We start from the raw sequence: 23239 nt of genomic DNA, 5'->3' as shown, positions 1-23239 counted from the left end.
AGGTCACTTCATATCTATGTAGAACTAAAAGTTAAAAAATAAACTTGTGCGAACAATGCGATTCCCATTGACATCCAACGATTAAGTTGTCTGCCTGCGTTACAACTAAGAAACGTAAAAATATATGTATTAACTTCTTAATAATAATTTGATTTTAAGATTTTTGAGGAATTTAAGGATAACAGCGTAGTTCCGCTGCGTCATCAGAAATAACAACAATAACAGCAGCCTAAAAAAATAATTAGAAGGTCATATAATGGGAGGAAAGGGGACGACCTCACGTGACAGCTTCTCCGTACAAACGTTTAGTCCACGTTTTCCTCTCTGGATATTAACTTTATATAAATATTTTTACGCAATTTGATGTATATTAACCACAGCTACGTCCCTTCGTATGATTCTCCATTTTTTAATCATAAAAAGAGTCAGAGCTTTTAAATAATTGTTTAGAATTTGTTTTTCGTTCATATATTGTATACAACAGCTTTTATATGCTGATTGTACAGAAATGAATTGGTTTATTAGAAAACACAATCCCCCTAATGAGCCACCGTCCAGCGTGGCGCCCTTTTAAGCACATGGAAGTTTTGACTTATGAATGAACCTCATTTTATTTTAACAATTACATGTTATTTCTCGAAAACTTCGTGAATGTTACTTGCAGGGTAACATTTTATACTTTGCTATTATTTCCAAGTTTACACAAAGGATAGTTTTATGTAGCCAAGAATCTATTGTGTATTTTAAGCTGAATAAACATTCTTCTATTCACTAAGTTTACCGGTGATGGTGAGCTGAGCAGGTAGTTCTTGGCATAGCCAGCTCAAGGTAGTTTCATGAAATTTAACAAGAATAAGTAGGTATATTTTTTGATAATAACTAAGTATACACAGTAGCTGGCTATACACAAATGTTGTCCGGTGAGCCCCAAACTAGGCTGAGCATGTATCTTGGAACTCATGTAGATGAGAAAAATTGACTGAGTCAACTACCCACTGCATATATGTAAGTAGGTATGTATTAGACAATCGAGTACTACTGAGGCGTATTAGTCTGATCCGATACTTTTGACGTTGACTGTACATTTAAGCAAGATTTTAGAGCCATCATTTTCCTCACGTTTGTTCAGGCTTTTTGCTACGGTCATGTGAGCCTGGGGTCCGCTTGGCAACTAATCCCAAGAATTAGCGTAGGCACTAGGTTTTATGAAAACGACTGATTTTCCTGACTAGAAGGGAACCTTATTGATATTAGTCCGGTTTCCTCCACCGAAAAGCGACTGGTAAATATCAAATGATATATATACATATTTGAATAACTCATTGGTATGAGTCGGGGTTTGAACCCGTGACCTACGGACTGAAATTCGCACGCTCTTACCGCTAGGCTACCAGCACTTTCTAAGCAAGACTTTGGAGTGTGAACCTAAATAAATCCACTTGCTAGGTGCAAAACAAATCCAGACATCTAGACGCTACACGTACATTTGTATTCATTTGTATGAATAAACCATGAAAACTCTGTAAAATATGAGTCTCACACCTACGATGGAGCTACAAGTCTGGTAAATAAATAAATTACAATTTGTAACAATACAATTTTATGTTTCTTATTTTTCTACACTTGATAACTTTGTAAAGAAACTTATCAAATCTTAGTTTTTGCGAAATATTTATCATTTCTTTGAGTATTTTAACAAAGTCTTTAGGTAAAGGCATAAGTAGTAAATTATTCATAACATAAGTCATAAATACGTCAAAAAATTTAAGACCAGATCAAATATTTATTAATAAGACGTGAAATATCTGGTATTCGACTATAAAACGGTTAATTTATTTGACATGGCGAATCTAAAAACAAAACAATAATTTCACTTTTTCATTCGAAGCAGAAACCCTAGATTCCTAACTGATAACCGTGATGTCATCGATACAGTTTATTTTCGTATACTTAGTTCAAATCTAGACTGTCTATTATAGATTCCTCATTGTCTACAGTGTATTATAATGTTAAGTATTTAGTATGGTATGATCCAAACCGCGAAACATATAAAGAGAAGACGAATGCGGATTTCATGTTTGGAATCTCATTTTCTACATAGCTTTCAATCAGTTTAATTGACGGTGCATCACGAATACGGCGTATATTGAAATTAATGCAAATCTTACGCATTTGAGCCCGATTCTGATTTTGAAAAGAAAAAAAAATACATTACAATTTTTTGTTCTGAAATGTATTTTCCTATAGTCTTAATCAAACTCGCTCGGGTTTACGGCACTCCATCTAGTGGTTAGTAAGTGATCTGTGATCGACCTTCAGCCGAGTATAATGAGGGAAATGTATTGATTGATTTATTATTTCCTGCCGTACCTACTTTATAGGTGCGTCTTTCATAAATTTAAAGGTAAGCTTTGTCGATAAAACTCGCACGTGTTGATTATCTTTACTTACACTATGGGCCCGATTCGGATTTTGAAATAGACATCTAATAGATATCTTTTAGACATCACCAAGATGCGATAACGATATTTTTAAGATCTAACCTGTCAAATTTGACATTTCCGCGATTCTGGAGATACTCTTGAACGATTTCCACAAGATATGACTTAGAGATCCAATTCACATCTAATAGATATCTAACACTATCTAACGTAAAAGTGATATTGGTTGTTCGAATTGCGCTGCAAAAGAGAACTAGTCAAAATCTAAACTATAACGTATCTAGAATGGATCTAGTACGTGTCGTCTCTTGTGAATATCTTGAAGTTCGAATACGGCAGTGTGTTTTGTTTACGGCTTATGACTTACAACATATATTTTGGAGGCTACTGTGTACTAAATTCAGGTAATAAACCTCGAGCTTCGTAATAAAGTTATAATTATGTAGTAGTTGGTAGTCGGAAAACCTTCAAAGGTGTATGATATTAGCACTGGCTGTACCTATTTCGTAGTTTTAGTTGGCTTAGGTAAATATATTATGGTGACTCCTAGACGTACTTGCTTAATCAAGACACTGATTTTGGAGTACGTAGTTAATAACGTAAGTTGCTTAACGTATATTAAATGGGTTTTACGAGTAAGTAATTGCAAGTGTAGAAGCACTGGCAGCCGAGAGCTAGGATTTGTATTTATAGCTGGTCAAGCAAATCCTGTCAGTAAAAAAAGGCGCGAAATTCAAATTTTCTATGGGACGATATCCCTTCTCGCCTACATTTTTCAAATTTGCCGCCTTTTTCTACTGACAAGATCTGCTTGACCAACTATAGTTATGAGTTTTTCCGAGCGTAGGTATCATAGAAGGTAGGATCATATAAAAGTGGTATACGCGTGCCTCCGTGAGGGACAAAACATATACGTAATGCGACACTATGATTGGTCGAATTTATTTCTTGCCCACCATAATCCATACTAATTTACGGTGGGGAACAAAAAAAAATGTGAGACTGTGACAAGGACAAACAATAATCGCTGCTGCTCCTACTGAAAGATACATAAGACTATCTCGTTCGGTCATTTCCCCCCACCCCTCACGCCCGATCCATTTAAAATACTAGATTCATGGTAGGTATGCAGTAAATGTCGTGCGATATGTTTATCAGTTGCTTTTCTGTGTATTGGTTTAAAGTGGGGCACTGTAACTCAATATCTTTTAGAACAGGCCAGTGCCTAGCTGTGGGACGTCTTTGTATAGGCTGGTCTCATGTGACTTCTGTCATTTTCTGGAGTTAAATTTGGCTCCTTTTACTCTTGTTACAAATATCGTCAAAAAATAGATTTAGATGTTGGGGTGTGGCAATCATCATCTTCCTCTCGTTGTCCCGGCATTTTGCCACGGCTCATGGGAGCCTGGGGTCCGCTTGGCAACTAAAACTTCTACTTACTACTATTGGCTGTGGCAATGTAAAATTCAGGGTTCGGACCATACCATATTACTTAAAATTATAATACGCAGAAGGAGGAATATAATACGCAAGAGGAATCTATAATAGATGGTCTAGTTTAAACTAAGTATACGAAAATAAACTGTATCATTGGTGATGAGAAACTTACATAAAATACGCGGTAACCTTTTTACGTACGAGAAGTTATCCGTTAATTGATATAGTACCTAATATAAAAAAGTTGACCTTTAGAGCTTTGTTGCGTCATGTATTCTCAAATACATATATCGATAGGCGATTATTACGGAGCTCGAAACAACCCCTCACGACATCTGTTATCATTTGAGTTAACAGATATAGGAACGAAGTAATGCAGAATTCTATCTATATTTTTCGAGGGACCTTTACAGCTTAACCCACAATACTACCTCATTGCAATCTCTCTGTAAAAGATTTGCTACACGAAGTGGAAAACTACTATGTAGATTTATCTCGATGACTTTAATAAAAGTTTCATGTCGGATTGTGGTATTTGAAGTAGGTATTGAGATTATATCTGAATCGTATTTATTATAAGGTATAGTGCTCATCTTATTATAAATAAAATTTCATATAACTAATTTAAATTAGATGGGTATGTCCATAAACATCAAAAATAACAAATAATCATACCTATCCGTATATCAAGTAATACATTTTTGAAGTGAAAACTTCTTTAGCGGCGCTGTGCACTTTTTGTGATGGGGAAAAAATGTTAGAGGTAAGATTCGTAAGACGTAAGATATATGTAAGACATAACCCTCTCTTTCTACCGCGCGGCGAAAATGTATGCCTGAGCCTGCTGTTTCGTTTTTACACCAAAGAACTTTAGTCATAACGTATCATAATCAGGTCAATTATTTAAAACTGGACTTTTATATTAAGCAATAAAGCTCAATGTTCTAATCTTGTATGGGCTGAAATACGAGGACCTCACAGTTACATTTAATTTCTAACTTTATATCACTCAAATATAATACAATAAAGCTACATTTTGATGAAATTGCTAATAAAAGTGAACTCTAGTACTTACTGGTGAATAAAACTCAAAATATCATGACCAAATATATTTAGATGCAAGGTCTGCAAGGTAACTTTACAATTTATATTAGAATTTTAAACAATTAACGCTATAAATTTAAGCTCACTGACGAGCAATTTCGGAACTAAAGTTTTTCAATAGAAAGGAGGATGGGTTAATTATACATAGTGCTGCAGACATTTTGGACTAGTCATTGAGTTTTCACTTCTATCGGCACTCCCGGAGTGCAACCCGTTTTTTTTTAAAGATTTAGATTACTTTATTCCATAATACAACACATCACAACACTCTATACGAGTCCATAAATTAAGGTACCTATACAACACATTACCTCTTTAATTATACACAGGAGTCGTACTTCTTTCGTAAGTCGAACTTGTGCATGATATATTTCTGTATCACCCACGATCGGTATTCATTACCTATACATCAGCCTACATGTCAACCTGCCAACTTGAACTGATTTAATAATTCAGACTTTATTTCCAGCGTTCAATGTCATGGCTTTTATTAGAAAAAAAGGTATCCATTGCACGAACGGGTAACTTGGCCTTACCAAAATTGTAAATCACCTTTTTGAAGCACATAGAAGGCCGCCAACAAAGTAGACTCATGATCTAGTCTACTTTTTTTGTCGCACTCGCTATCCTAGGAAGAAACCCTTATGTAACTGATAATGTGTATAATATATTTTGATAAGCCTTATACAAATGCGAACTTAATTAAAAAATACTAATAATATTTGTCCAAACCTTTGATAGTAGTAATGCAGGTCAGAACATCGGACAGCTAAAGTAAGGGACAATGTATAGTTACTTGCATTTACATAGTAATATCAAATGTATGAAGTCGCACTAAACACTAATCAATTTGTAGACAGGGCCTAATGCATGATGATCTTAATTAATAGTGTCAAGTCGAGCAGAACATAAACAAAACGCACAGTCATAACGCGTTATTATATCAACTGAAATAAATGTCATATACTAAGAAAAAGTGGCCCAAGCCTCCAGTGCCCCAGGCTGGGGTCGAACCAGCGTCCTCTGCTATCGCGGCAGGTGCCTGTTGCCACTCGGCCACCGGGCCACCGCGGCATAGGTCGAATTTTTCCAAGTATGCACTTAATACTGAAGGCTTATGGCGCCCCCACTTACACTTGCACATTTTCTTAGTATATGACATTTATTTCAGTTTATAATGTATATAGTAGTGTTTCTACTTGAAATAACTTGTTCTAGTATGCATTATTATATCGATCGATACATATGCTTAAAAAAAGTTTAAATATATGTTATAGGTCTTTGGCACTTAGAATCTCAAAAGGCCATTGCAATGTGCATGTACATTTCGGTTAAATATTTTGTTTTTAATATAGAACAACACAAAAACGGTATTCTGTTCCAATTGCACTTGATTAGGTAAGACATTACATTTTTAAAATATTTGAGCGGCTAGAAATTAAATGAGGTTACCTATATCAATTTGGCAAACACTAATAGGTTCCCTACTTGCATAAATAATGTACCTATAAACCGCGATTGGCGCGGTTCGAGCCAGCGATCGAGCGTAGCCCCTGCATATGTTAGAGGTCACACATCAATATGCCACAGTCTATTTTTCAGCTCGCGAGAATTCGGAACCACTCGCATATGTCAGTGACATGCTACTTGGTTGTAGATTACACAGTGATAAAGTAGAAATGTCATCGTGACCTTTGCAATAATCGAATTTAAGCTTTAAATGGTTTAACTCACGTATTGTGTGTCGCGTGACATGTTTCGGAGAGCTTAATAAGTTTTTCTTTTTAAACACTCAGTGCATGAGCAGCGGTCACGTGCTACCGTGCCTTTAAAATGTGTGGTCAATAGGTTAAAAATATCTAATTCGTTGGCAGGTTTACCGCGCGTTGTATTTCAGAAAGTGTTTTCAAGACTGCTATCATAGAGTCGGAGCCATGGGCCATGGTAACTTGGTAACTCTACACATACTATGCATTGTGTGGATATTCTGCCAAAAACGTAAAATTCCTATGAAAATATGACCTATGAAAATATGAAGTTTGTAGTGGCATGGCCACACTTTGTCACATCAAAGTCTGTGCAGGGTCAGCTTAGTAGAACTCTATCTACTTTAATGCATCCCGGTCCCGGTAAATTTATTTGTGTGACGAGCACAGATATTTGGGCCATTTTATTTAAAGTTGTCCCCTACACTTTTTTTTTAATTTGTGAATTTATATGTTATTTCTACTCAGAATCACGAGCTCTTTCTATCCTAATAGGAGAAAAAAAGTGTCTCAAGGTTTTTTCCTATTCCGTTACCATTTTTTTTGTATGGCGGTTTCGGAATGGAAAGATCGAAAAATGTATCAGGAAATCTTGGGACACTTTTTTTCTCATTCTGAGTAGAAATAACATAAAAAATCCCAATTTTGAAAAAAATATACGGACAACTTCAAATAAAATGGCCCATTTGTTCCTGATGTTTGTGGATGTTTTCTATGTATTTAAGTATTTGTATATTATATATATCGTTGTCTGAGTACCCACAACACAAGCCTTCTTGAGCTTACTGTGGCACTTAGTTAATCTGTGTAGGAATGTCCCTATAATATTTATTTATTTATTTTAATGTAATATGCTCTGCTCGCTAACCTTGGTGAGTTGACATCGATTGCCTGCCCCGAGAGGGTGAACTTCGAAAACCCTATAATAACTCGTTCTGCTCGGTTTTTCCGCTCATGCCCATACAAACTTTGTAGGGCTTGAAATAGCCAAGTTATCGACTCGGCTTTGACATGAAACCTTATGACGCTATGTTTCGTTGTTTATTTCTGAAGTGGGTTTAGAGTGGACTTGTTTTTATTTTAACCTAATTTAATGTTGACGATAATTTAGAAGTACTGACGCCGTCGCCTTGGTTATTATTAAGTTGTAAGTGCTACTTAGTGTCATATTGCTAGGCATACTTTATTTCTCACGAGCGTTTCGGCTTTTTTACTAAGACCTCGCTGTCCGTCCGTCCGTCCGTCCGTCCTTCCGTCCGTCCGTCCTTCCGTCCGTCCGTCCTTCCGTCCGTCCGTCCTTCCGTCCGTCCGTCCGTCCTTCCGTCCGTCCGTCCGTCTGTCACCAGGCTGTATTTCACGAACCGTGATAGCTAGACAGTTGAAATTTTCACAGATGATGTATTTCTGTTGCGGTTATAACAACAAATACTAAAAACAGAATAAAATAAAGATTTAAGTGTTTTGTTAGGTATGGAGTTTACTTTATTTATTTCGTGCACAATAATATAATTTCAATTCGTGATCGTCATAATAAGCTAATTATTTATTTGTAAGTTTTAAATAATACCTAAACAAGTTGAGAAAAAACCGGCCAAGAGCATGTCGAACCATATTCAACGTAAGGTGCGTCAAAACATATTAGATACTCGTACTTATCATTCCTATACGTTAGAATACACACCTGAGCAATGAAATTGGATCACTTTATCTGAAAAAAATCTAGAATGTGACCCGTTTTTATTGAACATCAGCGTACATTATTGAGCGCGCGACTCGGGCGCACGGCGTCGTGAGCGATTTCAGCCATGAAATATGTATGGCGCGACCTCGGTAATGGACTGCTAACTGTAGGGTTGACTCATTGTTGTCGATTATTGGAATATTGTATCACTTACAACAAAATTATATATAAAGGTATACATTTATCAATGAACAACTGAAGCCGTTGTTAGTTGAATTTTTTGCTCTTTAAATATGTTGTTCACCCCAATAAACATTTCACATGGCAAGTTCGTATTTTGCCAACCGCAAAAGAAAAGTTCAAAATTCAAAGTGTTTTTATTTGTAAGTATAGGTCAAACTGATTACAGTGGCGGTAAATAAATATTTGTAGCACTATACCCTGCCTGAAGGCGTACAAAAACTTGCAAAAAGGTACTCTAATATTGCACGCAAAAAAAGTAAAATTGTACATGCGTTCATACCACAGAACAAGTAGAATGGCGATGCGAGCAGGGTACGTGTCGCCGCCGGTTATGAGCAAACGCTCGCATGCTAGTACTCGCCCGCGCTGACCGAAAAACGTAAACATGCCTTTTGCGCCACAATAACGTTCAGATTAAGAAGCCAGACATTAAATCTGTCTAAAGGAGGCGTATCCATTCACCAGGCACACAAGTTTTTACTACCGTTGCGCGAGAAATGTGGAAATGTGGAGAGGAACGAGCGGCGACACCGGTTCCGATACTAACTGCGCGCGATAGCCGTTCTAACCTCTTTAATAATGTTCTGTGGTTCATACTACCTACATACCTATAATAACACTCCAATTATATCTTTATATGAAATTAGCAGCCCTAGGGCTCACTGCTAGCAGTGACGACTTCCCTATTGTACAGTTTATCGACTGTCAATTGGGGAGGCATCGCAACAAACGCTGGCATAGATTACATAATATTAAAGCAGATATACCATTAAAAGCCTAGGACCAAGATCGTCCGTTTCGTACTTTCAGACTTAAAAAAGCAAAAACAAAGTTCCCTATGTAAAAAGCGTGTATTCACGGCAACTATAGTGCGTCAAGCAAATCTTGTCAGTAGCAATGTACTGCAAATTAAAGTATGGTAATACCATGTAACACTCAAAGAGCAAAATTGCGCTAGGAATAGCAGCAATGTACATCGAACAAAACGTGTTTATTTTTCCGCCTTTCATACGTCAGTTCGAGTGAATTATCATAACCTCAAATTTTAGTATGTTTACCGTCAACGAGTATGATTGTACATTGTAGGCACCTTAGCTTTGCTTGAGGTCATGCATAATCTTGGTATTTAATGGTGACAGCAGAAATTTCTCTTGAAATAGAAATGATTCAGAATGTAAACAATAAGATGATGGCTGTCATTCACGATCCACATTCCACAGATAACACACAGATAAAGAATAAAGAATAAAGATGACACGCGATTTTGGAATTATTCAAACATAGTGTTGCTAACCCGCGATTTTTCAAATTTGCCGCCTTATACTACTGACAAGATTTGGTTGATCCAGTATATTTATATTTAGGTTTATTTCCGGTCTCAAAGCGATGCAACCCATTCATTATCTTCGTAAACATCTATTAATGTAAGTATGTTAAGTAGCTTTATTTATATGTGACTCTTGGTGCTTTTTAATATTTATTTTATTTTTTAATATTCTAGGTTATGTTTCGAATTATTTAATTGATGTCTGTATGAAATTGTTTATTTTTGCTTCCAATGTCAAAAGTGCTAAAGCATAAATACTTCTGAATAAAATTCCAAATGAAACAGGTTCAAACGGAATGGTGAATCTGTTATGGAATGTACTATGTAATCTGTGAAATATTCAACTTTCCCACCGAAAATGCGTGTTCACTGCCTTTCCAGACCATGACTTGCATTGTTTTTATAAAAACTGCTTAAATAGCCTTTCGTTTTTTATTTTTCTTGTAATTAGCAGCAATGTAAGGGCTTTCCTCTTTTGATGGGTTAGACTATCGTAAACCATTATTATTGAAAGGGGCAATTATTTATCCTTTCGAGCTGTCGCAAGCCAAGTATTCAGGTTTAGCGTCAAACTCCATTTAGACTGTTCAAGAACTTGCATGCAATATTCGATACATTGCGAACTACACAGTACAATTTGAACCCTTGCTTCACATTTGTTAAAATTATCAACAATATAGGTACAGTTAAAAAAATCTTTTTCACCGTATTTTTGGGCCGGCCTTTTTGTAGGTATTAAATAGTTTGGTTCTGGTTTGTAGAACTCATATACTTACTCGTAAATAACAGTTTTCTAATTTTGATCTACATATGAATATAGAGGCTCTACTAATATAGATAAAAATCAAAATATAGCCGATCAAACAACTTTGTTAGTAGAAAAAGACGCGAATTCAAATTTTCTATGGGACGATAACCCTTCACGTCTACATTTTTTTAAATTTCCCGCTCTTTTCTACTGACGGAAATGGCTTGACAGACTATATTTGTGGAGTGCCAAAATTTTTAGATAAATGCATAATATTCGATCTCTAAATTCCACGGCCTTTGCGTATTGAACACAAATAGAGCAACTGTCTTTGTGATACGGTGTAGCGATAATTTGTCAATTACCTATTCATGACAGTTTATGTAGGTAGGAAGTCATTATGGGTAATTATGTACTAGTAAATGCATTAGTAATGTTCCTACTATATCTATTCAGGAGGTACATCACATTGTTGTACTCTAGGTCCAGCGCGCATAAGTTGTTCGCAGAAATCGCGAAGCGTCTGGTTGACGTAAAGACTGGTGACCGAAGAGCTGGCGGCTACCTCGCACAACGTATCAGCATTGCGATACAGCGAGGAAATGTCGCCAGCATCCTTGGTATAATGCCTCAAGAGCTTATTTTAGATTTAAGCTAGTTTTTAGTTTCTTTTAGTAACCACTGTATATATCTTGTTTGTAAATAAATGAGTATTTAAGTATTTAATATCAAAAGTAGTAGCAAGTAAATAGAACAACGAGCCATAATATGAATATGTTACCTTCTAGTTTCATAAATAAGGATATCTTTACTCTTATCGTTTTTTGGTTAGTCGACGTCAAAAATATTGTTTTAAATTTTTGCCTTATTACAAAGGAGTAATTCGACGATCATTTGTTTTATATAATTGAGACATACCTTTTTGTAAAGCTAAATATTAGGGAGTGGATGCTTTAGGCGCGTAGTCTCATCCGCTACTGTTGTAGCTAAATTATGTATACACAAGGGAATCTATTACAAAAAATGTACCAAAGATGTATTACCTCCATCACTCACTCTGTGTGATGTACAGTAGGTTATATTTAGTGTCAGAAATACTCAACTAAATTTATAACTAACTTAAAACTCACACACTCACTTAGTGTTAGTGCTACACATAACTAAGTAAAATACCAGACAATATTCATTCATGGAAATGTTATTCTTAATTTAAGTTCACGTCACGTTCAACATACTTACTAGCCACTATGAAATTGACATGTGTGGAGCATTAGGCGTGACATAACATTGCACGCGTTATGAGTCCAAATACCATTCACGATTTTAGGATGGAAATGGAATAGAAAGCATTCCTATTATTATGGAACAAACTACTTTCTCCGTAGATTCCCAATGGAATACAGTGTGACGATTTTCGTAAATATGTATGTATGTATGTATGTAGTTATGAGTACATTCTATTTTTATAGAGTAGGTTTAACTTCTTTATTTTTACAAAAGTAAACGTTCTTAATTGAGATCACACTTGTTAACATATTTTGGCCTTGTCGTTATTTATTTTATGTACCTACGTCTTTGCTAATTTCAATTAAATATTCACGTTGTAACAATTTTTTGAGAAGTCGGAAAACTAAGACTCAAGCAATATATTGTGTGCAAATACGGTCGAGTGAGTTGGTCGTCTAAACGTATTGTTTGCCAAAAAGTTACTGTCCGGGTTCTTGAATCACAATACGTATGAAAATCAAACCTTAGGGAGCCATAGGCTCAAGAGCTTACGTGGGATGAATAGAAATGGAGTGACCAAGGATAGAATTAGGTAAGTTGCCATTAGTATAGGATTGTTGACGATTCTTGTATTTTATCTACCTAAGGGCAATCTCGTCTTTCATTTTGATTACATTCAATCTATTTATGTTAATTCTCGAGTACTTTAAGTTTGGGATGTATAGAGTTTTCTTTTATTGAGGCGTGAAATAAAGAGTAAGTACTTACCTAGAGTAAAATTAATGTATGTTATACATATTATGCAAGATGCAACTATAATTTATTGAAGAGAAAACTTCTTTAGCGGCGCTGGGCACTTTTTGAGGTGGGGAAAAAATGATAAACTCGAGACAGCGTAAGGCGATCACGTGACGTGACCGTAAGGGGCGTAAGGTGATCACGTGACCGTAAGCCCCGTAAGGTGGCCACTCATAATTTAAATGGCATTTAAATCAATAAAGAATGTTATTTGACATTTATGTTGCGGACTCCTTTTCAAGACCCTTTACCTATGTTCAAATAATTTGACGTTGTCATGGCAGTATGTAAATAAACATGTCAATGAAAAAGTGTGATCTTATTTGAGAATGATAATAATATATAATAAATAAATATAATACCTCCGCTAAACGTATGTATCGTGTTACCGGGCGTCGGTAGTCGGTAGTCGGTCAGTTTTCACTTCTATCGGCACTCCCGGAGTGCAACCGTTGTTGCTTGTTTTTTATCACGTACTGCCCTAGTAGCACGGTCGCATTTTTATCGTTTGTCACCATGCCTGTCACGTTCTAACAAGTAAGTGCGAAAGTGACGGGCATAGTGATAGTCGATAAAAATGGAACCGTGCTGAGCCCGCGGTTATACACTTGTTTAGAGGTAGATATCTATACGTTTGTTTAGAGGTAGAATTGTCGATTGTGTTTGGGAGATCGGCACATAAATATTTCATTTCAGCAAATCCTACCTACTTATAAATAAGAATTATGAATATTTAAGCTATGAATACAGTCTAAAATACAAATGTGTATCTATTAGCAGGCGTGGTGTTCAAAATTACAAATACCTCAGGCTCTTATTCTCTCAATAATGTGATGACGTGTTAAGCTTATTAAATTATAGTGGAATTAGTCTTATTTGCGTCATTTGACACATTATGACTGACGTATATAGAGATGTAACTAACCCAAATCGATTGTCACAGCAAGCGATTACGATTGGATGGCACCTAGACTGAGGTATCGAATTGTGACGTTTAATGAATTTTTATTTGAGATTTAAATAAAGCTAAAATTATATGGTTAATAAATAATAATAAGAAGATATAATTAAATTTAATAATCTTTGTTATAAATATCTAATAACTATTGTAATATGAATGATTTATAACAAAATTTACCTAAATTTAATAATGTTTAAAAATTTGACGTGTAAAATGTATATTTTATTAATAAAACATTGAATTGAATTGAATTGTTGCGACCTAAAATGAAAAATGTATATCGATTTACTTAGACGACTATACCGATTTATAACGGTGGTGTGAGGCCAACCCTAAATTAAAAAAAAGACGTAGTACGTAAACGTTCGCAGTACAATTGTCTTCCTTTGTAATTTCGATGTGCAGGATATTTTACGTTCTATTGCTGTTTCATGTGTCAGTGTCATGTGTCAAATGACGCAAATACGAGTGCACAAGGTATAGCTAATTATCAATTTTGTAACCGCCTTGTTTTGTGTGACGCTGCTGACTGTACATCCTTGTAACTTCTTCTGCTGACTGTACGAGTTGACGAGTAAACTTACAAAGCACGGCGTCTGCATGCATGTGGTCAAGCGGTGTTGTATTGTTTATCGCCCGCCGGATCGTTCCAGTTTTCGTACTGGCAAGGTCGTGGTCACGCTTCTGCATCAAAATATTGAGTGTATTTACTCGGACGTTTTACTTAGATGTTTCAATTTGAAAATTAATAAGTATGTGTTTGTTATGCTGCGACTATTATTATTATTCTTGTTGTTAGGGGCTATATGAGGCTCCATAGCCTATGTATCACTGCGACCATTGCTGATCTATAGTGATCGCCACCTACTACAACTCTCGATCCAAGCCTGCAACTTCAAACAGCTGCAGGGTCTTCTTGATCTCGAGAGACTTTAACTCCTCCGGGCTCATTATGTGTCCGCCCAGGATCAAGTCACGAGTGCGCATTAGGCAAGGGCACTCTGCGAGGATGTGCAAGGGCGTCTCCTCTGCCTCCATACAGAGTCTGCACCGCCCTATGTCCCGTTTCCTCATAGTGTGCATGTGCTTATTTAGGCAGCAGTGCCCAGTAAGCACCCTTATCAAGTTACGCAGTTGGTTCCTAGACAGCGCTAAGGCGTTCGAGGACGCCTTTTTGCTGAAGGCCTTGATAAGCGCTTTGGAATGGTTCAGACCTGTTGTTTCTCTCTAGAGCTGAATGGTTTTTTAGTGACAGTAGGTCTTTAGACATTAGTCTTATGCTGCGACTAAGAGTCGATAGCAGCAGTGCAGCTCGCGTACAGCAAGCAATAAGGGCTAGTAGGTAATCGTATCACATCAATAACAAAACCATAAGTGATTTGAAATTGTGAATACTGCTTTCGGAATAAGGGGTAGAGCATTTTTATTTACTTATTTCAATTTGAGTGCCTAGGAATTTTCAGAATAAGTGGTTAGAAGTCATTTTGGTAACACGCTACTAAGACATTAAGGAACGATATAAATGGGTTTGTAAATAGGTACCTATTTATGTAGGCACTAAAATAAAATATACGGCTATTTCTGGCTTACCGTTTACAGACGCAATACAATTTAGAGAGCGTTACAGAACTTAGTCAGTTTTTTTTACAATAAATTGTAAAACTCATAAGAATAATCATGTGAGTTCAGACAAATAGGCGGATCCAAGGGGTCTCCGGGGTCATGGGGGACATGGGTCTACAATAAATAAGTTAACTAAAGTTATTCCAATTGATAGGAAAAACGATAACTTATTATGATGGTATAGATGATTTTCTCAATGGTTCCTCCTTTCGGTTTCAGTTAATTGTAGAGTGCGCTTTTGATGATACTCTCGTGACGTCGGAAATAAAAAAAAACGATTTACTTTCTTGTGGGAAACCCCTGAACCTAATTTCAACTGTAAAAAAAATATCGTTTGTTTTTCTCTATTCTTATATCTAAGTTTTTCTCGGAATTCTACAAATGTTAGATACAAGGATCTTTTCACTTCACTTTTTCCATACCTAAGGGCGTTTCCTATTAAGAATTTATCGGTCCCATACGCCCTCTAACTCATCTTTCTGATCCTATTTTCTTCTTTATTTTTATCTTACTTTTTTTTTATTACATGTGAACATATCTGATACACAGTAATTGGATACAAGATTATTATTATCAAGATTTGAATTTGGAATAATAATTTAGTTTACATCGAAACAAAGGTAGATGCAGTATCAGGAATATCAGAGAATAACATATAAATACCTACCTAATAAATTATCAAGGGTCATGTGTATAAAATATAATACGTGAGGGAGTGCGACTTACGTAAATAAAATAAATAAATTAATAATGCGCTATCTGCATACAATAAAATATTAACTCGGGACGGGAAAACAAGCACTCAAGTTTGATTACTTGTGTCACTTTTCCCGTCATTATTTTTAATGCTGTTTGGAATAGCCCAAAGACATTTTTGCGTGTTTATCAGTACGCGTTAGGTTCCCAAAAGTTGGCGTTAATTGAATTCTGGTTTATTTTTCCCAATGACTACAAACCCCGGCGAGAATTCTATTTAATCGAACCAGTATAGTTTGGGGATCGATGTTACTCCACGTCCGTAGGAATTACCTTAGATAACCCTACACGTGATCCTCGGGTGGTGCTAAACGAGTAACAAATTTTTGGCTGCTGCACTGTCGCTCCCGTGACCTCGCAGCCCTCACTGGATTTGTCACATATATTTTTCTATACCTTCCAAGATGCCAACTAGACCTGCTACTGCGAATGCGCTACAGAACCATACGACAAGGAACATAGAACCTTCTGTTCGTGTCTGCTCTTTAAACATTGAAGGGATGAGTCTTGCAAAAGCCGAATGCATGCAGAAAATTCTATTTAATCACGACATTGACGTTGCCCTTGTCCAGGAAACCCATACAAAGGATGATGCCCAGCTACTACGAAGAGGTGTGCTCCAGGACTATACAATTGTCGCAGCAACATACCATGGCCAATATGGTACAGCTGTCTATGTCCGCCAAACTCTTGCTCCCACCTGTCATATAATAGCAAACGACATAAATGAAGAAAATATTGCTACTAACATCGTCCAACTTGGAGAACTCAAATTTTGCAACGTCTACAAACCACCAAACAGCAAATGGCCAGACCCTATCCTCCCACAACTTTCCCATCCCGCTCTTTATATTGGGGATTTCAATAGCCATCACACAAGCTGGGGGTATAAAGAGAACGACTGCAACGGTGAGAAGGTGATGCAATGGGCTGACGCTACGAATTCTTACCTATTATACGATAGCAAGAGTAAGGGAACTTTTAAATCGGCGCGCTGGGGAAGAGATTACAATCCCGACCTGGCCTTTGTAACAAAAGATACTGAAGGTAACCCGCTTCCAGTCCAAAGAACGGTACTCGCAGACTTCCCTCATAGCCAACACCGCCCTGTTGTGTTCGAAATTGGTCTCAAGATACCTATCGTGTCATCCTACCCAGTCCCCCGCTGGAACTTCCAGAAAGCGTGCTGGGATGGTTTCAAAAAGAAACTGGATAGTAGCGTCAGGTGGATCCCACCTGTCCCGGATAGCTATGAACGCTTTAAAAAACTACTCCTAGCCACCGCTAAAGAGTTTATACCCAGAGGTTTCAGACGGCAATATATACCATGCTGGAATAAGGACACAGAAGATCTCTGGCAGGACTTCCAAAGTACTGGTGACCGCTCCACAGCCCACGAAGTCATTAAATCACTCGACTTAGCCCGCCGCGAGAAATGGGAGAAAGCTGTTCAAAAAATGAACTTTACGCACTCCAGCAAAAAGGCATGGCACCTAGTGAGAAAATTGACTGACGGAACAAGTACAAAGAGGCCCAAACCAAACGTAAGCCCCAACGCAATCGCAGACAGGATGATAAGGATGTCTAGGGCGCCAAACCACAAATGCCACACCAGGAATATACGTAAAGAACTCTCTACACTCAAATCTAGTGCTGCACCCAACGCCACATACAGTAGACCCTTTACGGTAGATGAGGTCACAAAAGCTTTGAGCCACATCTCAACGAACAAAGCTTGTGGAGAGGATGGTATATTTCCTGAATTCCTTATTCATAGTGGACCAAAGACCCGCGCGTGGATGGCAAACTTTTACACTTCCATAATGGATTCCGGGAAAATGCCTACATCATTAAAACGGGCTAGGGTAATCGCTATCCTCAAACCAGGAAAGCCTGACGACAAAGCAGAGAGCTATAGACCGATCGCTCTCTTAAGCGTTGTATATAAATTACTGGAGAGACTAGTCCACAATCGCATTCATGACGCCGTAAACGCAATCATCCCCCAGGAACAGGCTGGCTTTAGACCTAACCGTAGCTGCTGTGACCAGGTGCTCGCTCTCACAACACATGTCGAAAACGGGTTTAATAAGAACCTTAAATCATCTGCGGTTTTTATCGACTTGACTGCTGCATATGATACAGTTTGGCGCCAGGGATTGTTATATAAACTGTTGAAAATAATCCCGTGCATGAAGATCTACAGGCTTATTGAAAACACCCTTACTAATAGGCCGGTACAGGTTTTCCTGGGTGACGAAACCAGCAGCGTCAGAACACTAAACAATGGGCTCCCGCAGGGTTCTGTCCTAGCCCCTCTCCTGTTCAATATCTACGTGCATGACCTTCCCGATACTGTGTCACGTAAATTCGGATACGCCGACGACCTGGCTATGATTACCCAACACCACAAAATGGATTCCACCGAACCAATCCTACAAAGAGACCTGGAAGCCCTCGACGATTTTTTCACCCGGTGGCGCCTCTGTCCTAACCCAAGTAAGACGGAAGTCTGCTGCTTCCACCTTAACAATAAGCTTGCAGAAAGAACACTGACAGTCAAGTTTAAAGGCACAATACTTAAACATAACCCGCACCCCAAGTACCTTGGAGTTACCCTGGACAGAAGTCTTACTTACAAGTGTCACCTACAAAAAGTATCGGCTAAACTGCAGACCAGGAATAGTCTAGTGCAAAAATTAACAGGAACAACTTGGGGAGCCTCTGCCTCCTGTCTCCGAACCACAGCGCTGGCCCTGGTTTACTCGACGGCTGAGTACTGTGCCCCAGTCTGGATAAATAGTGTTCATACCTCAGCCGTCGACACGCAGCTAAACCAGACTCTCCGTCTAATAACGGGATGCCTTAAGCCAACACCCACCCACTGGCTTCCAGCTCTTAGTAACATAGCCCCTGCGCACCTGCGAAGAGAAAAATGCCTCCAACGCGAATTAACGAAAGCGCACTGCAGTCCTGGCTTACCAATTCACCAAGACCTCGAGGGTTTCGGAAGTAAACGTCTTAAATCCCGAAACCCCCCTGCATTACTGATGGGAAATTCCCTGACCACCCGGACGCTGGAGGAGGCATGGACCGCAGAATGGGAAGCCCTCAGAGACCAAGCCAACCCCTTCTCTACTCTACCCCTGCGTGTACCCCCAGTAGGCTTCAAGGAACCCCGCCGGGTGTGGTCCGCTCTTAACCGCCTAAGAACAGGAGTTGGCAACTGCGGCCACCACTGGTATAAATGGGGCTGGAGCTCCTCTCCTGCCTGTAACTGCGGGCACCCAGATCAGACCATCAACCACATCATTCTGGAATGCCCCCTTACTAGATACACAGGCCAAGTAGACGATTTTAAGACCCTGTCAGATGAAGCAGTCGCGTACCTGGGAAGGGCGAAATTCTAACTAAGATTTTCTTACAACCTTAACTTTGACATTGTAATCCAGTGACATGTACATATGCCATACGATAAATAAAATAATAAGTATAGTTTGACGCATAGTTTTGACAGTTTTAAGAACCGTTCCAGAATAAAGTTTTCTCTGTCCCGGTTTCCGCATTTAGGACTGTTAGGTACCTCGTAACTCTCAAGGGACCATGTCTTCCTAAGTATATCTCAATCCTGAGAAACGTGATAATCATGGCGAACTTGTTATAATTGAACGCGCGGACCCACATACGAAATGAACAGACAAAATGCTAGTGTAAAAGCGCTCTTACGGATCTCTAGAAGTCACACTTGCTCGATGGGAATACAGCGGCAGTGCCAAGCCCGCGTCATAAATCTGCAGTAAAAATAATGGTGTATTTCGCAACTCCATTATTTTTATGGAATCAGTGATTAAGACATATTTCGGCGCCCAGACGGGCAATATAGGTGAACTTATGAATATGCTATTTTTGCCGTGACCCAATTGCTGTTGAGTTTAACTGCTGCCGAGTTTAATTTAGTTAAAAAAGGAAGTTTATTTAACACTGTCACCAGTATCAAAACTCGAATAAAAAATAAAGATCTCTGTAATAAATACTCTTCTCTTTGCCAGTCCCTCATTACTGAGGACCGTGACCATTTGGTTTTGAAATCCCTGTGATTTGTCTCCATTGGTCTCGATCTCCCGTAATAAACACAAAAGACGATTACGTAATTAGGTACTTTCCTCTACTTAAAATAAATTATTTCACACAGTGCACGAAATAAAGCACCAGATAATAATTAGAAAAACACAGATAGCAGTTAATTTTAAACACAATTTATATTTAAAAAATCGGATGGAAGTATAAAAAGTGAGTTAACTGTGACGTCACTACACACGTTTTCATATAAATTCCATATTTAGCAAATCGTTTTGACAGTTCTAAAAAAGAAGCTAATTTGACTAGTAGGAAAGTAGCCAATTCTTTTGTTAACAGACTGAACAAAAATAGAACAAATACAATTATTGAACAAATTGATATCTGTAATTCTACATAGATATATGGCTTCAATATAAATATAACTAGCAACATTCACTTTTTTACTGCAGATGTAGCTTCGATATGACTCAATTTTCAATTAACTTTTTGTATCTAAAAATATGGGTACATACAAAAATATGTCCCATAGCTCTGAATTCCCCTACGACGTAAGCGTTATAGGCAAGTCATATATCTGTTCAAAAATGTGACTTTCGTTTAGTCAAGTGTACAATTATGTATGCAGACAACTTATTCATAAATATCTCCGCGGCTAATTACTATAGCAGTCACCCTAGGACATATTTATGAGAATGTTGTGTGCACATGTATGTTTACACTCGACTAAACGAAAGTCACATTTTTTCAACAGATATATGACTTGCCACTATACCTACCTACATAAAAATATGTCCTATAAAGTAGACATCGGTAACTCCCACAAGGAATACTTGCGACGACGTGAAACTCGCTCGGTTATGAAATCACTTCGAAGCGGAATACGTACTTATTAAAAATACGAACATAACTATTTTTACAAAAACAAAAAACAACAAAATTAGTGGCATCTGCTGTTTGCATTATTGTTATTAGTTAATTGTATTTAATAATGTGTAAAAATCGTGAAAGTTTAAATCAGTGTTATAATTGGAATTGTTGAACGAAACTTCGAGTACAAAACAATTGATTCTGTTATAGGTATATTTTTTTCTAAGTAAAACTTCACTATGGCCCAATTATAATAGATAATTAGGTATATTCAAACCGCTCTATGAGGATTCCAGTGCTTGTGTGAGAGTAAACGGATCGTATACTGAATGGTTTAGCATCGAAAAGGGTGTTAGGCAGGGATGTGTAGCGTCACCGTGGCTGTTTAATCTGTTCATGGACAGTAGTTTGCAGGATTTGAGAAATGATGAATGTGGGCTGAAAATGAGTGGGTTACCCGTCAAATGTCTTCTTTACGCCGATGACCTGGTACTACTAGCGTCATCGGGCGAGGAGTTGCAGGAGATGGTAACTAGAATGCATGGGTCTTTTGAAAGGAAAGGAATGAAAATTAATGTAAGCAAGACGAAAGTAATGGTATTTGAAAAGGAAGAAAATATGACTAACTGTGAGATTTTGATTGGTCAAGAAAGAGTGCAACAAGTGAAAGAGTTTGTGTATCTGGGAACCTTGTTCACTAGGGACGGTAAGCATGATAAGGACATTGAAAGGAGAGTGAATGCTGGAAATCGCGTGAATGGGGCACTTAACGCTTTTATGAGCAGCCAAAAGGTGTCGCAAAAAGCACGGTTGGCTGTGCATAGAGGGGTGTTGGTGCCTACACTCATGTATGGTAGCGAAAGTTGGGTATGGCAGAAGAGGCATCAGAGCCAAGTGAATGCAGTGGAAATGAGAGCGTTGAGAAGTGTGTGTGGTGTGAGATTACAAGATAGAATTAGGAACAGTGTGATAAGGGAAAAGTGTGGACTGAACGAAGATGTAGTGACAAAAATTGAGAAAGGTATGTTGAGATGGTTTGGACACATGGAAAGAATGAGTGAAAGAAGGCTGACAAAGAGAGTGTATAAGGGAGAAGTAGAAGAGGGAGTTGGAAGGGGCAGACCTCGGCGGACTTTCTTCGATCAGTTCGGGGAAATCCTGAAGAAAGGCCAGGTCAAGAGCACCCTAAACCGGCGAGCGTGTATGAGGAATATTATGAAAGTAACGGAAGCGAAAGAGGTATGTCAGGATCGTAGCAAGTGGAAATCCGTGGTCTCTGCCTACCCCTCCGGGAAATAGGCGTGATTATATGTATGTATGTATGTATGTATGTATTCAAATTCATTTTGGGATCTGACACATGGGAATCTGGCAATAAAAAAAAAGAAGACCTTCACTTTCGAACACTAGAGTAACGTCTACAGAATAATAATTTATCCAACATTTGTCATTTGTCGAAATAATGCTCCGTCTCGTTTTAAGCATATTTTCTCGTAGCAATAAAAGTGTGACAATAAAAATGATATATGTATTATTTTTGGAGAAAAATCGCAGGTTCTCCAAAATGGGTACATTTGTCGCACGATCCCTGGCTTACGCGGACGAGCACTCGGGTCGGGTCGGGCTAAAAGGACGCAACTTTCCACTGAGAAATACCAAGGATTTTTTACTGTGCGATGTACAAGTTTTACTTTATAATATTTGTTAGTATACTTTGAGAACTTGTGGCATGCGAGCAGTGTTCACTAAAAAGGTTTGATGCTGAAGTTTTTGTTGGGTTAAAGTGCAGACGCATCGTTCGGAAGTATCTGAATTTTAGACGCGCTCATACCGGAGTAAACTATATTGACAAGGGCCAGTTGTCAATGCATTAGGCTAGATGACAAGTTTTTATTAACGGTAGGTATATATTGAAACTTCGGTCTTTTTTATGACTTTATGGAAATTATATGTACCTATATGTACCTACATTATATTTTTTTAGTGTCCAATGATATCTCATAAATTGGTCATTCTCTATCTTATAAACCACATTTTGTTATTTTAAATTCAACATGATTCATCAATTATCATCATAATCGCGACTACTTATATTTGATTTTGACAAATAAATATATTTTGATTTTGATTTTGATTTGTGAAGACAATCACATACTTAAGTTTTTTAGGTTCTGAGAACC

The 23239-nt window shown here is 37.8% G+C and overlaps 2 protein-coding genes and 1 long non-coding RNA gene across 4 annotated transcripts in view; all 3 read left to right on the top strand.

The window, feature by feature from the left end:
* The window catches only part of LOC134653078 (uncharacterized), a 383717-nt gene that overhangs the window by 25356 nt on the left and 335122 nt on the right, over nucleotides 1-23239 (top strand). The gene's annotated exons all lie outside the window — the stretch shown is intronic.
* Nucleotides 1-23239, top strand: part of LOC134653069 (beta-3 adrenergic receptor-like) — a 114849-nt gene that overhangs the window by 3641 nt on the left and 87969 nt on the right. The window lies entirely within an intron of this gene.
* LOC134653055 (uncharacterized) lies at nucleotides 21423-22202 on the top strand. 2 transcript variants are annotated; one of them, XM_063508340.1, is made up of 2 exons: nucleotides 21423-22080; nucleotides 22127-22202. In XM_063508340.1, exons 1-2 carry the CDS (start codon nucleotides 21456-21458, stop codon nucleotides 22129-22131), a joined length of 630 nt encoding a protein of 209 aa, XP_063364410.1. In that variant the 5' UTR covers nucleotides 21423-21455; the 3' UTR covers nucleotides 22132-22202. The 2 variants fall into 2 exon arrangements, with proteins under 2 accessions (XP_063364410.1, XP_063364409.1); XM_063508339.1 differs by having other exon boundaries at nucleotides 21426-22080; nucleotides 22124-22202.

Source organism: Cydia amplana, chromosome 12, assembly GCF_948474715.1.
Source record: "Cydia amplana chromosome 12, ilCydAmpl1.1, whole genome shotgun sequence".
Classification (NCBI taxonomy): domain Eukaryota; kingdom Metazoa; phylum Arthropoda; class Insecta; order Lepidoptera; family Tortricidae; genus Cydia; species Cydia amplana.
This window is presented reverse-complemented; position numbering and strand designations above follow the sequence as displayed.

What these genes read in the sequence shown, in the direction of transcription:
- LOC134653055 (XM_063508339.1), top strand. Translation starts at nt 21,456, where the DNA reads ATGGACAGTAGTTTGCAGGATTTGAGAAATGATGAATGTGGGCTGAAA.